Source organism: Rhea americana, unplaced genomic scaffold (assembly GCF_003343005.1).
Source record: "Rhea americana isolate MKP2758 unplaced genomic scaffold, rheAme1 scaffold_24, whole genome shotgun sequence".
In the NCBI taxonomy this organism is placed as follows: Eukaryota; Metazoa; Chordata; class Aves; order Rheiformes; family Rheidae; genus Rhea; species Rhea americana.
Window position 1 is genome coordinate 6,616,680 of NW_028186357.1, and position 12,131 is coordinate 6,628,810.

The window sequence follows — 12,131 nt, forward strand, 5'->3', positions numbered from 1 at the left end:
CCCCACCAATCGAACAAATATAATAACTGAACTGCAGAATAATCTCTGTTGGAAGTGACCYGTGGAGGTCATCTAGTCCAGAGCTAGCAAGGCTAACACTGAAGTTAAGCTGCCCAGAGCTGTTTCTTTTTAATTTCTGATCATCCCCAAGAAAAATGAATAGCTACAAAGATATGAAGGGCAAAATAATGCTATTAAAATAGAAAATAATATTTATAATTTATATTATTTAAAATATTTTAAAAAATCAAACKGATGGATTGTGTATGAAATAAGCTCAGTATTTTTGCTGCTTTTGGCATAGCCTGTGACTCCTTCAGAACAATATTGTGGATCACGCACAACCGAGGAATTCAAACTATAGGGCATGAAGCTGTTTAGACTGAACATAAAGCAACAGTGAATGTCTGCTACTTATCAGCGCTAGGCAAAACTTCATCAACAATGAAGCTGATGGCATTGTATTTTACYGTGAATTTTTATTATGAACTCATTTAGTTTTTGCATTAATCCACTGTACAGTTTTTACGTAACTCTTCTTGGTTATTTTCTTCCATTCCATTTCAGCTAATGGGGAAATGGAATATTAAGAGTTAATCACAGCTTTATAAACAAATTCAGTGAAATAACATTTATTGTTATTTTAGTTTAGGTGATAATCCATTACTACTAAATACTCTGTCAGAAACAAAGCMTATTACACATTTGTAGGTTTGAAGGACAGTACTATGTACCTTCTTAAGCTTTACAACACCTTCCTGAGTCTCATAATCTGTTGTAATTTCAAACATATCCACTCCATCTCCATCAATGATGCTGTAAGCTACTAAGCCATTTTCTCCAATGTCTGGATCTTTGGCCTTCACTCTTCCAACTTCCTCTCCTGGAACAGCTGCTTCTGACACTGACATCTGGTATACACCTGGCAAAAGAAAAAAAGGCATTTACCTTAAATATGCAGTCTGCTTCTTCATTTGTATATTTACCCATGTAACTCTTAAGTTCCAAATAAATACAGTAATTTTTCACATTTTCAAAATTCCCTGAAGGAATGTTATGTAACAAAGAGCTTTGAGAGGTAAGTCATCTGGGAAATCTTAAAACATAGCACTAACCCCTATAAAATTYCCACCTCACTGATGTTTTATACAACCTTTATCTGTCATGTTCAGGAAAGAGTTAAAAGGCCAACTGATCTGTCAAAATACAGAAATGATTATGATGGTTGTAATTCATATCAGATATGTTATTATARAAATTGAAGGAAAATTCTGTTTTGCATGACTCATGGTATGACCTTCAACTCTTTAGCGTCTAGAAGGGTAACTGCCCATTCAGTCAGGAGCCACAAATTATATAACATGAATTGGATAAGACCTAACCGCTGTGCTGCCCAAAAGAATAAATCTCCTGCTTTCTATGGCTTTAACTTGAAATATGAACTTGTACTAGGAGTGAATATTAAAATTTAGCACAAAAGAGAATACATACCAATTTGGGTGTGATTCCATGCCAAACAAAAAGTGTCTTTCTCATATCAAATGCCACTTSAAAAACAAGCCCCAATCCTCCCACAGATGTGTTGCCATACAGGTTTTTCTCCTGTGTATTCAGGGACATCAGAGCAGAGCACTAATATTCCCAAATAAATCTGTCTCCAACAGTTGTTCTTTAAGCAACATTGCTTCCTGAACCTTCCCGACTCTCTCTAGAGCTTAAGTAGCATAACCTGACCCTAAATGTACAAATCTACACCAGCATTTTCTACCATTTAATCAGCATGAATGTTTACATGAGTAAAAAAAAACAGCATGAGAAAATAAAATGATCTAATTTATTCTCCCCTCCATAACTTCTCTTTGTTGCAACCACTAGCACTCTAGGAACATCAGGAGACTTAAACTAGGCACGGACCTGGCTCATTACCCATGAAAACAATTGGCACATGTCATGGAAATAGACCATTAACTCCAGTCACAAAGAAACCAAAATTTAAGCACATAACTAACTCATTACGGATTTTAGCTAGTTATTAAAAAAAAGAAAAAAAAAGAAGAAAAAAGAAAAAAAAAGAAGAAAAAAGAAAAAAAAGGGAAAATCATGTGGATGTTACTATAAACAGGCCAAATTCTAGCTTTGAATTGAAGAGCATTCCAAATTAAGGTTTTAACCTTGGGGATGAATCATTAAGCAGAGGAATTCTTAGAGAGATGTTCAAAGCCAGGATGTATCACTATTCTCCAACTACTCAGAGAAGAAAAGAGTGGGGTGGAGGGGGTGGGTGTGCATACCCTGCCTCCCAAAGAATCCTCCAGGCAGAGATGAGTACAAAATGCACTTCCAAGGCAGCTGTAAAGACTAAACCTGCTAATGTCAGCTCAGAAGCATCAACACTTAAACTGAAAAGCTGTGTGAAACAAAAAATGATGTGCATTCACTTGAAGGTCTGTCAAAGACCTGAAAGAGCATAATCAGGAGCTGTTAATAGACTGTGCAATGCTCTTTCACTAAGGGCCAAGAAAAGCAAGGCACTTGTAGCCCGAGAAATACTGCTGTAAGAATATGAAGTAGATCACCTTTCCTTCGTCCGCACTCATCAATAAACAAAGTGGATTTGCTCATTGAAAATAACTATTGAAACTCTATGCTTGCAAATAGCTACGAACTGGGAGCACTGAAAGGTTTACAGTTAGGCCACTTGGAGACTTCTTTCAAAGACTACATCTTGCAGGAGAGCTTTCTGATGCAAATTGTATCTCTCCAGCCATAGAAGAATCTGTTCATATATGAGACATGAAAGAATTTCTTTCAATCTCCTCCTGTTTCCCCGTAAAGATTTCTCACTGTTCTTGTGGTCTGAGTAGAGTAGTAAACACAGTTTGCTTTCTTAAACAGTCTTTTACATTCCCCATATAATTATGAAATGGGAAATGAAGTAAGCTATCTTAGTCCGGAACTGCTGCAGTGAAGGTAAATTTGGGGGTATTTTTGCCATAATTGCTTTAACTATCTCAAGAAATGAGGCTTCTCCATTAATAGAAAAGCCCAGATTATGTCTCCCTAGTCACATCACAGATATATTTCTAATATAACGTGATCCAGCATTTTCAAAAATGAATTGTAAGGTTAGGAAAACTTCTAATCTAATCTTGACTTTAAAAAAAAATGACTTACATTGCAACACAGAGCAAACAATCCAAATATTAAAGCTCAGTACGCTATTAGTAAAATGAGGTAAATAATATTTATTTGTTCACATGTGCTGTGGTAATCCACTAGTTACCTTTTTTTGAGGTTCTGAATATGTCAGGTAGTCTACAAATCCAGGCATTAATGGTAAATGTGATTTAGTAAGGACTTTGTTACTTACTCTGTGGGAACTTTGGCGGATTGTCATTGACATCTGTAAGTGTAATTGTCACTTTGGTTGTCCCTGAGAGGCCTCCCATGTGTCCTCCCATATCTTTTGCCTGTATCACAACATGATATTCTTCCTTGGCTTCTCTGTCCATATTCGGAAGGGCAGTTCTTATAATGCCTATAAATACAGAGAAAATATGACACATGCAAGTGTTCCCACGTTCACATCATGATAACTTACCTAGCGTCAGGAAGCTTTGTTCAAACACGTCAGTAGATTATAATGCCTTGGTCAAATTATTTAATTCATCATCTTAATGTATGCCAGTTATGAAGTCCTACTCAAATAAATTGCTCAGTATTACCTGTTTGAGCTTCCACCGAGAAGTACGGCTGACCTTCAAGAATACTGTAAACCAACTTGGCGCTGTTCCCATAGGTAGGATCATCAGCATCTGAAGCTGTTACCTGAATAACTGATGTACCTAAACACAAAAAGCAAAGGCAGAAGGAATATACTCAGAAGCAAACATATCTGAGAGAACCATGAAGAGATACTTTCAGTTGTACGGCACAACTGTTTTTTAACTATTTATTTCCAGATTCGATAAATTAAAAAAATTACTTAACAATTTATATACAAGGAAATAGACTCATAAGATCCATAAATATGTGTCACCAATGGTGACATAGATTAATGTTCTAAACAGTGAAGACATAAAAGTCAACAGTCACAAAGTTCTATTATGTCTTTCTTCCCTAGTAGTTTAAGCATACATTGCTTTTGACATTAGACAACCAAGCAAGAGAGTTTTCTTTCCACTTTGACCATGAAAGTCAGTAGCTGCAGCAGGGTTTGATTTGATGACTGAATTAGATAAACTGACTGAGTTGTTTTGTCTGAGGATGAAGTAAGTTCTACCTCCCAAAATTCTACCTCCCAAAATTCTAAATAATAATAATTAAATCAGGCCAAGATATATTGCTAAAGTAACTTCCTCTATACAGCCAGGCACTGAAGTCTGTTTATGAGTACTTACCTACATTTGATCTCTCCGGCACATTGGCATGGTAGTTTTCATGAAGAAACTCTGGTGGGTTGTCATTTATATCTTGAACTTTAACAATGAATTCAGAGGGYGGTTCCAAAGGTCTGTTTGTGTTCCTGTCTACGGCTTGTGCCGTGAGAGTGTACTGAGCTCTCTCTTCGCGGTCCAGTGTCTTTGTTGCATGGATGTTCCCTGATTTGTCATCAATAACAAAAATGATTCCTGCTCCTTCACCTGAGAGAATGTATTTAATGTTTCCATCTCCAGAATCGATATCTGAATGAAGCTACAAAATGAGAAACAGACATAAGGTAACAAGATGGTATCCTTCTTATGTATGTGTATATGAGACAAAAAAGTTCCTGGAATTACTATAATTTCATAGTTTTCAAAAAATCTTGTCTCTGATCAAGAGCTAATTCATGCAGGAGCTGACACTGTGAGTACCTGTTCCTTGCATTCAGAGAAGCTGGCCAGAGGAGCTTCATGCTACTACATGTAGGGAGCTACTGAGACCCAAGCTTTAAGATTTAAGGAAGAAAATACACAATGAGATAGTTATAACAGGCACTTTGTTCAAATGAGGATGGAAGGAAGAGTCACTTCTACGGACAGTTTGTGCTCTTCATGCTAATCAGACTTTACTAAGTTACATTTAAGGCTGCAACAAATGAGCCAATCTTGGATTGTGAACTAGTTTTTAACTACAACCTCTTTACTATAAAATAAGCAACAAATGCCTACTGAACTTTCTTACCTTCATTACCAGGGTACACTTCAGTTTGATGAATGAGAGAAACATTGAGCCAAATTATAGATTTATTGATCATACATTCACAGTTACTAAGTGCACATTTCTAACCATCTTTTAAATCAGAATACCCAACTCTCTACTCTTTTGTGCTGGTGTTAAGCCAGTGCAGTTCCACTGATTTAATAGGAAGTTATAAACGGGTAATTCACAGTAAAGGAAAAGAGAATTAGCTTAGTATGTATGTACATATGCCTGTGCACACAGGCATATGTCTCAATGTATACATAGCTCTCATATTTAATATTACTGACACTTTAAAAATGAAAGGATGAAGAGAGAGCTATTGAGCAGAACTCTTTTATTAAGCTGCGAAGTTAGATGTTACATTTTTGGTTACTATTATAAAAGTCCTGGGAATGATACCAGATATTCTTAGGACATATTTTAGTTCAAATGGTCCCTGCTGTAGTGTTAAATGACAGCTTGTACATCTTCATTCAAAGACTACTGAAGTCAATGGAAAAACTTGCACTCACTTCAAGAGTCTTTGCTTAGCTTCTTAATGAAGCTACAACAACATGATTAATTCTAGGTAAACAATAAGTGGCTGCTGAATAAGCAGCTAATATAACAGAAAAGTAGTGGCAAGGAAAAAAGCAACTCACATAAAAACAAAGCAGAACACAATTAATATTCACRTGAATGAAGAAACATAATTTCTTTCTTACCCTTCCCACTAGCACAGGATCTGGTCCTGTATACTCTTCTATAACAAAGAACTGATTCCACACCCAGCCTCTTTTCGAACGATGCAGAACTTGTCCTTCTTTCCCCTTTTCGTGGTGACCATGAAGCGACGGCCTTCCGTGGTTCAGTTTTTCTGTAGTGATGGCATGGCTGTAATACAGCATGCCCATGCAGATAAGCGCGGCATGTAAACAATTGTCCTCCTTCATTTTTGGTTATTCTGTAGGCACAGGAGTATCCAGGAATCTACTCCTTCCACCTTGGAAGTCAAAAAATGTGGGGCTACCAAAAAGTTTCAGATAAAATGTTCTGCACATAAGATGCCACCACACATGAAATGCATCACTTTAATGCTCTGCAGCTTCCCAGCTTAATTCCTGGGAAAAAATGAAAGAAAATGAAATTGAGAAAAAATGTCAGTTCTTTCATGTTTTTCAGGTGCAATAATTTCTTTACTAAAAACAATGAAACTAGTACTAACTTGGAATATTCCAAGATAAGAAGATTAAAATGTAGTAATTATTAAGTAATGAATATATTTGGTGTTTTGTTATATGTAACCCCCATCTTAAATAAAATCTCCTTACTTCATGGTTAGGGCACTCATTTGAACATTGGAAGATAGAGAATTATATTCTCTCATGATCCTGCCAAATGGATTTAGCCCAAGATGCAAGGTAGCTGTAGAAATACCTAATTTATATCTAAGCCCTCTTAGGAGCTTAGATTTAAGCCTTAGATATAAGCCTTTAAGCCATAGGCTTAGATATAAGACAGATACCAAGATACCTGCTTATCAAGAATAAAATATTTCTACACATGCCCAGAAAAAGACCTTTTTATGACCAACAGATTTTCATGCCGAAAATAAGTACGTAGGCAGGGGCAGTGATTTGATGACCTAAATTTTGGATTCAGGCACTTGAAATAGCCCTTCAAGGCCTCAGTCTCCCTTCAAGGATCACACATCAAAGGTGGGAAGCAGCACTGATTGCCAATGCTTCTCCCCTTCTTCTGGTGACTATAATTGTCATAAACCTATATATATATATATATATATATATATGTATAGATCCTTCTCATAATGTAGCAATTGACAGCAGTATTTTATGCCTGCTGTCGTTGTGATTTACATTACCAGAAATATAATATTTTCTTAATTTCTAATAGTTTTTTTTAAACTCAGCAGGTCAGAATTAATATTTGAAGCAGAAACTGCATAATACAGTGAAAACTGAACTAAGGTCTATACCTCCAGCAGCTAACAATCCATCTTAAAGGCCACTCTGACATATCCCTGGGGTTTCCAATACATTCTCCTTCAAGCTTTACAGAACAGCCAATTTTTACTGGTCCCTGGGATGTTTGTTTCAGCTCTCAGTGTAATTCACTTTGTTATTCTGCAAGATACTAATAAAATACTCAAGGCTGTGTCCTTAGAGGCATATGTATAAATATATGCTACCATCTTCATTAAAAGAGAATGATTTATTTATGAGAGATTCAGAGTCTTGCACATAGCATTTGTAGCATAGAAAATGTGAATATAGGGAAAAGCTTGAACCTGCATCACATCCTACAGCTCCAGCAACAGACAAACACCTCACCAATACTGAACCCACCCATGTGGGAGTGACCTCCGTGGAGCTGCTGGAGAGAGTCCAGCGTAGGGCTACGAAGATGATCAGAGGGCTGGAGCAGCTGCCCTGTGAGGAACGGCTGCGAGAGCTGGGCCTCTTCAGCCTGGGGAAGAGCAGACTGAGGGRGGATCTTATCAATGTCTACAAGTACCTGAAGGGAGGGTGTCAAGGGGACGGGGACAAACTCTTCTCAGTTGTCCCATGTGACAGGACAAGAGGCAATGGGCAGAAATTGAAGCAGAGGAAGTTCTGCCTGACCGTGAGGGGGAATTTCTTCCCTGTGAGAGTGACGGAGCACTGGACCAGGTTGCCCAGAGAGGTTGTGGAGTCTCCTTCTCTGGAGATCTTCAAGGCCTGCCTGGATGCAACCCTGTCTACCATGCTCTAGGTGACCCTGCTGAGCGGGGAGGTTGGACTAGATGATCTCCAGAGGTCCCTTCCAACCTYACTGATTCTRTGATTCYATGATTCTCAAGCCCRGGGCAGGCATGTTCTCTCCCACCATCCCTATTGCACAGTTACATAAAAACACATCTCCAACATCAAGAAATGGGGTGCGTTTCTAAATACGAAAGGAAACATTTGTGTTCTTCAGCTCCAAAAAGGCTGCTTTTTTGTTTTAATTATAAAACAGAAATCACTTCAACTACCACATCACAGTGACTAATGAATTAAACATTTAATTTTTCACTATTGTTACATGTCACATTACGGATGACTCGTAACAGTATGGCAGATATGAAAAAGAAAACAATGAAAACAATCTCGACTACTTTGGTCAGAAAAATGATTTTAAATTCAGTTATTCAGACATAAAATGTGCGTGTGAACTGTGCAGCATTAGGCCTGCATTTTCTGATCGTATTTCTTGCCTTCGTTTTGTTGAGGGGTAAAAATAAAGTAGGACTTACAGGAGCTGCAAACTAATATTTATCCTGGTTTAGAAGTGGCTTAAATAGAAGAAGCCTTCAACATGTGTTATTATAGTGGCTTTTTCTGTGATAATAGTTAATTTGAAGAGGAAATTGACATGGCTTTTTTTTGTAATTATGCATAGAAAAACCTGAATTGAAGCACCTACTACGCAGTATTTACTGACTAAGCTTCCCTATCATTTCAGTAACTGTTTATTAAACCTCCCTCAAAGTTCAGAAAAGTCTTCTCAAACATAACCCACRAAGTCCTCCGCTCCGCCCCGCAGGTGTAAAACGCGCTGCTCCGTCCTGTTCAGCGCACACCTCCGGGTCTCCCCCCGGTGACAGGCGCAAATTTAACCCCRCGGCAAGGAGGCTCCGAGGCTGCCTCTCCTGGGTGCTCTGTCTATAGACACTTACTGATGTTACCAAATTCGACGTATTACAGCCACTTCAGCCCTCTTCATAACTGCATTCAGTTAATCAAGGCTAGTGTTTCGCGAGTGGCTTGCCATGGAGCGTCCTTTCAGCTGAGCAGCCTCCAAGGTCCGGCACAGTATCGCCAATTGTGCCGGACAAGTACGTTTGCTGAGAGCATCCCGCGTGGTACATGTGCAGCAGTCAGTGCCTGGGCTCCCAGGGCCTACATGCTCCAAATCAAAATGAAACAGGAGGGCTGCCGCACCTAGATAGCAGTATATTTTTAAACCTGGAAATGGTTGCTGGAAGTGGCTAACAAGTAACCTGCTTGCTTTAATAGATTCGAAACATGTTTAAAAATTAAATTATTCTTCAGCTAATTAATACCGGATTATGGTCTCAACAATGAAAGCAAGTAAACAAATACAGCCATTATCCCCAAATTTTGCAATACTGTTATGTAAGTCAGTAAACACCTTATAAAGATGGTTAACCATAATAGAAGAGCCACACTGACATATATGCTGCTTATTTTCAGCTGTTCAAGTATGAAACAAAACACTAACCACACATCCGCGCTTAATTAACTAATGGCGACTCAGAGCAGCAGTTGCTTGCTCCCTTYTGTTCTCTCCTCCGTGCAGACGTGGGGAGAGACGGAGCAATACGGCTGCACGTCTTCGGGACGACGAGAACGACCGCGTCTCGCCCCGCGAGCCCTGCTGGGGCAGAAGTCTCTGGAGCTGTTCGTGGTTCTTGCTTCTGCTGGGCGTTACGGAGTGAGAGGCCTCCACGGCAGCAACGGCAAGGCGGCTCCTCGGAGAGCGAGGCGCCGCGCTGTGATCAACGCCGGAGCGGGAGCCGGGCGAGGTGTGCCGTGCCTGACCCCCGCGCCGCTGCCGGCTGCTCCCTTCCCGTCGCCCGCACGCGCYGCTCAGAGCTTCGCAGAGCTGCCACAGCAGCAAGCCCTATGACTCCTACGTTACGAAGAAAAGCTAATATAGCTCCTTGTTAAATCTTTAGGTAGAATAAATCAACAGAGCTCCACCGAAGTCTATGAAATGACTAATTTAGAACAGCTACAGTCTGATTTTATGAACTACTTCCTTCCTAAAAGRCAAGGTGCACGAGGCGCTCTTAAGGTATAATTAAAATAAACTGCATTGCAAACCAAAGTGGCATCATTAACAAGGAAGAAATCTTGTTTCCAAGACAATCTACTCAAAGCCTTTCAAACGYTTAAGTGTAATTCAGCTGCTGAAAGCTAATGGTTTCTTATTTCTTCAAACGGCCTGTATGGAAAACCAGCTAAACAATCTATAAAGCAATTCCTTTTCTCCCACGGACATCACTGAGGGAAAAATACCTCATCGTCCTCTAAGTGTACTATAAAGATACAAGAACTGCAATTGCAACAGCTGATTGGAGTGCCGCTTGGTGTCCATACATTCTCAGTGTGGAGCAGTGTTTTTCAGATGTTGTTTATTCAGAAAACATTATACATATATCGAACAGTTAGAATCACTTGCTGTGACTTTTTTTACAGTCACAATCTGAGGGACAGCTTTAACATTCAAACAATTCTGCATGTAGATTATATTCCTAAACTACAGTAAACTGAATCTCAGGTGGGCATTTGCCCAAAATGCAACATCAGATTTTTTTCATTGTTGTTTAGAATTGCACAGCCTRTAACTTTGAAATTCTAAATTTTCCTTAGAAATCTATGAAAATCTAATCCTTCAATCCCCCACATCCTTAAACTTAGTGGATACCAAGGTTTGAACTAAGATGGACTTTTTCCCAAAAGGAAGAATGCCATTAATATATTTTAGTTTCATAATTATGGTAATTTTGGTACCACATAATAATAGCTCTATCAGAGATAAGGGAAAAACAAGAGTTAACCAGCCAGCACACAAGATCCAGTCACTCACAGAGACACATGAAAGCAATCAGTCTCTCAAATGCTACCTCTGCAAGTTGATCAGTTGAGGTGTATAGCACAGAGAAATGTTAAAACAGCATGCAGTCCACACTAGAAAACACAATGCACCATAAAGTGTATACACAAAATATTTGCATAGAAATAGCAGCTCTCCCTAAATAATTATGAGGATATGCCTTCAGGGCCTTCCTAGCTATGTGGTCTATGTTTTGCACTTCCATTTTTTACRTGTTTTTGAAAATGCAAAGCTGTAAGTCTCAATTTTATCACAAGAACAGGCTGATCTTCTACCCTTATAAAGCACAGCCCATCAATATTCCTAATGGAAATAAGCTATTCAAGTCATTAAAAACTATTATATCATAAACCTGAAAAATAATATGACTGTGTTTTCAGATTATGACAAAGAGTAGAGCCAGAGTTTGGATTACTCCAAAATGCATAAACTCCACTGTCCTTCCACACCCTACCGCTGAGAACGCAAACCTGCAAAACTCTCAAAGTGCTGCTTGGCATAGTAGAGAGGTGGTATGAGGGTGCTACCCCAACTCTAACAGCCAAATCTAAAAAGTCCACGTGCTCTACAAAACTTCACGCAAAAATTAGAATGACTRGTTTATACATGACTGATGGACAAAAATAAAGAGCCAACAAAGAGTATTTTAATGACAAGACCAGTCACGGAAGCTAAGTCTAGCCAATTTTAAATATCTTTCGTTATATTTATAGCAAAAAAATTCCAAMCATCCATGCTGATTTCCTGTGTGCTATTAAATGACCATATGTCAAATTAGAATAGACTAAACAATTTTTCTGATTTGTCTAGGCTGTAACTTCTGGATGATACATTAAAATAGCAATTGTTCCCAAGAATACGCTTGGCAGAAAGCAGTCAAGAGCACAGTGCAGCATTATGATGAAGGATGATTATGTTCGGAAATGTTTTGCAAGAATATCAAGTAAATATGGCAAACTCACAATCCAAATGAGATTTTAGCTGTAATTAGAATTAGCTGAAAAGATGAATGATGTCTTTTACTATAATTTTATCGACAGATGARTAAATGAATAGTTTTCTAATGACAGAATAAATATTGGACCGCATGAGCTGTGGAGTTTAGAGCGGGTGCGGCAGGCACGCACTCAGGCCGTAAGGACGGAGCAGCCGGAGCCGGAGCGAGCGGCTGTGCCCCTCGCTGCGGGGGGACCTGTCACGGGGGACCCCCTCTCCACGTCAGCAGCATCGCGACGCGAGCAGGAACCCCGATCTTYGCTCTGGGGCCTGGGCTGTTTTGAACA

The 12,131-nt window shown here is 39.1% G+C and overlaps 1 protein-coding gene across 2 annotated transcripts in view; it reads right to left on the minus strand.

Moving 5' to 3' along the window:
* Positions 1-12,131, minus strand: part of CDH11 (cadherin 11) — a 68,500-nt gene that overhangs the window by 14,404 nt on the left and 41,965 nt on the right. Inside the window, exons 1-6 of one of the 2 annotated variants that reach the window (XM_085306436.1) lie at positions 7,163-7,299; positions 5,892-6,287; positions 4,401-4,695; positions 3,726-3,845; positions 3,371-3,538; positions 735-922 (exon numbers count right to left, since the gene is read on the minus strand). In XM_085306436.1, coding sequence (XP_085162562.1) covers positions 735-922; positions 3,371-3,538; positions 3,726-3,845; positions 4,401-4,695; positions 5,892-6,119 — 999 coding nt within the window. In that variant the 5' untranslated portion in view covers positions 6,120-6,287; positions 7,163-7,299. Of the gene's footprint in view, positions 1-734; positions 923-3,370; positions 3,539-3,725; positions 3,846-4,400; positions 4,696-5,891; positions 6,288-7,162; positions 7,300-12,131 lie in introns of those variants that run through there. The other variant, XM_085306435.1, reaches the window with a different exon arrangement.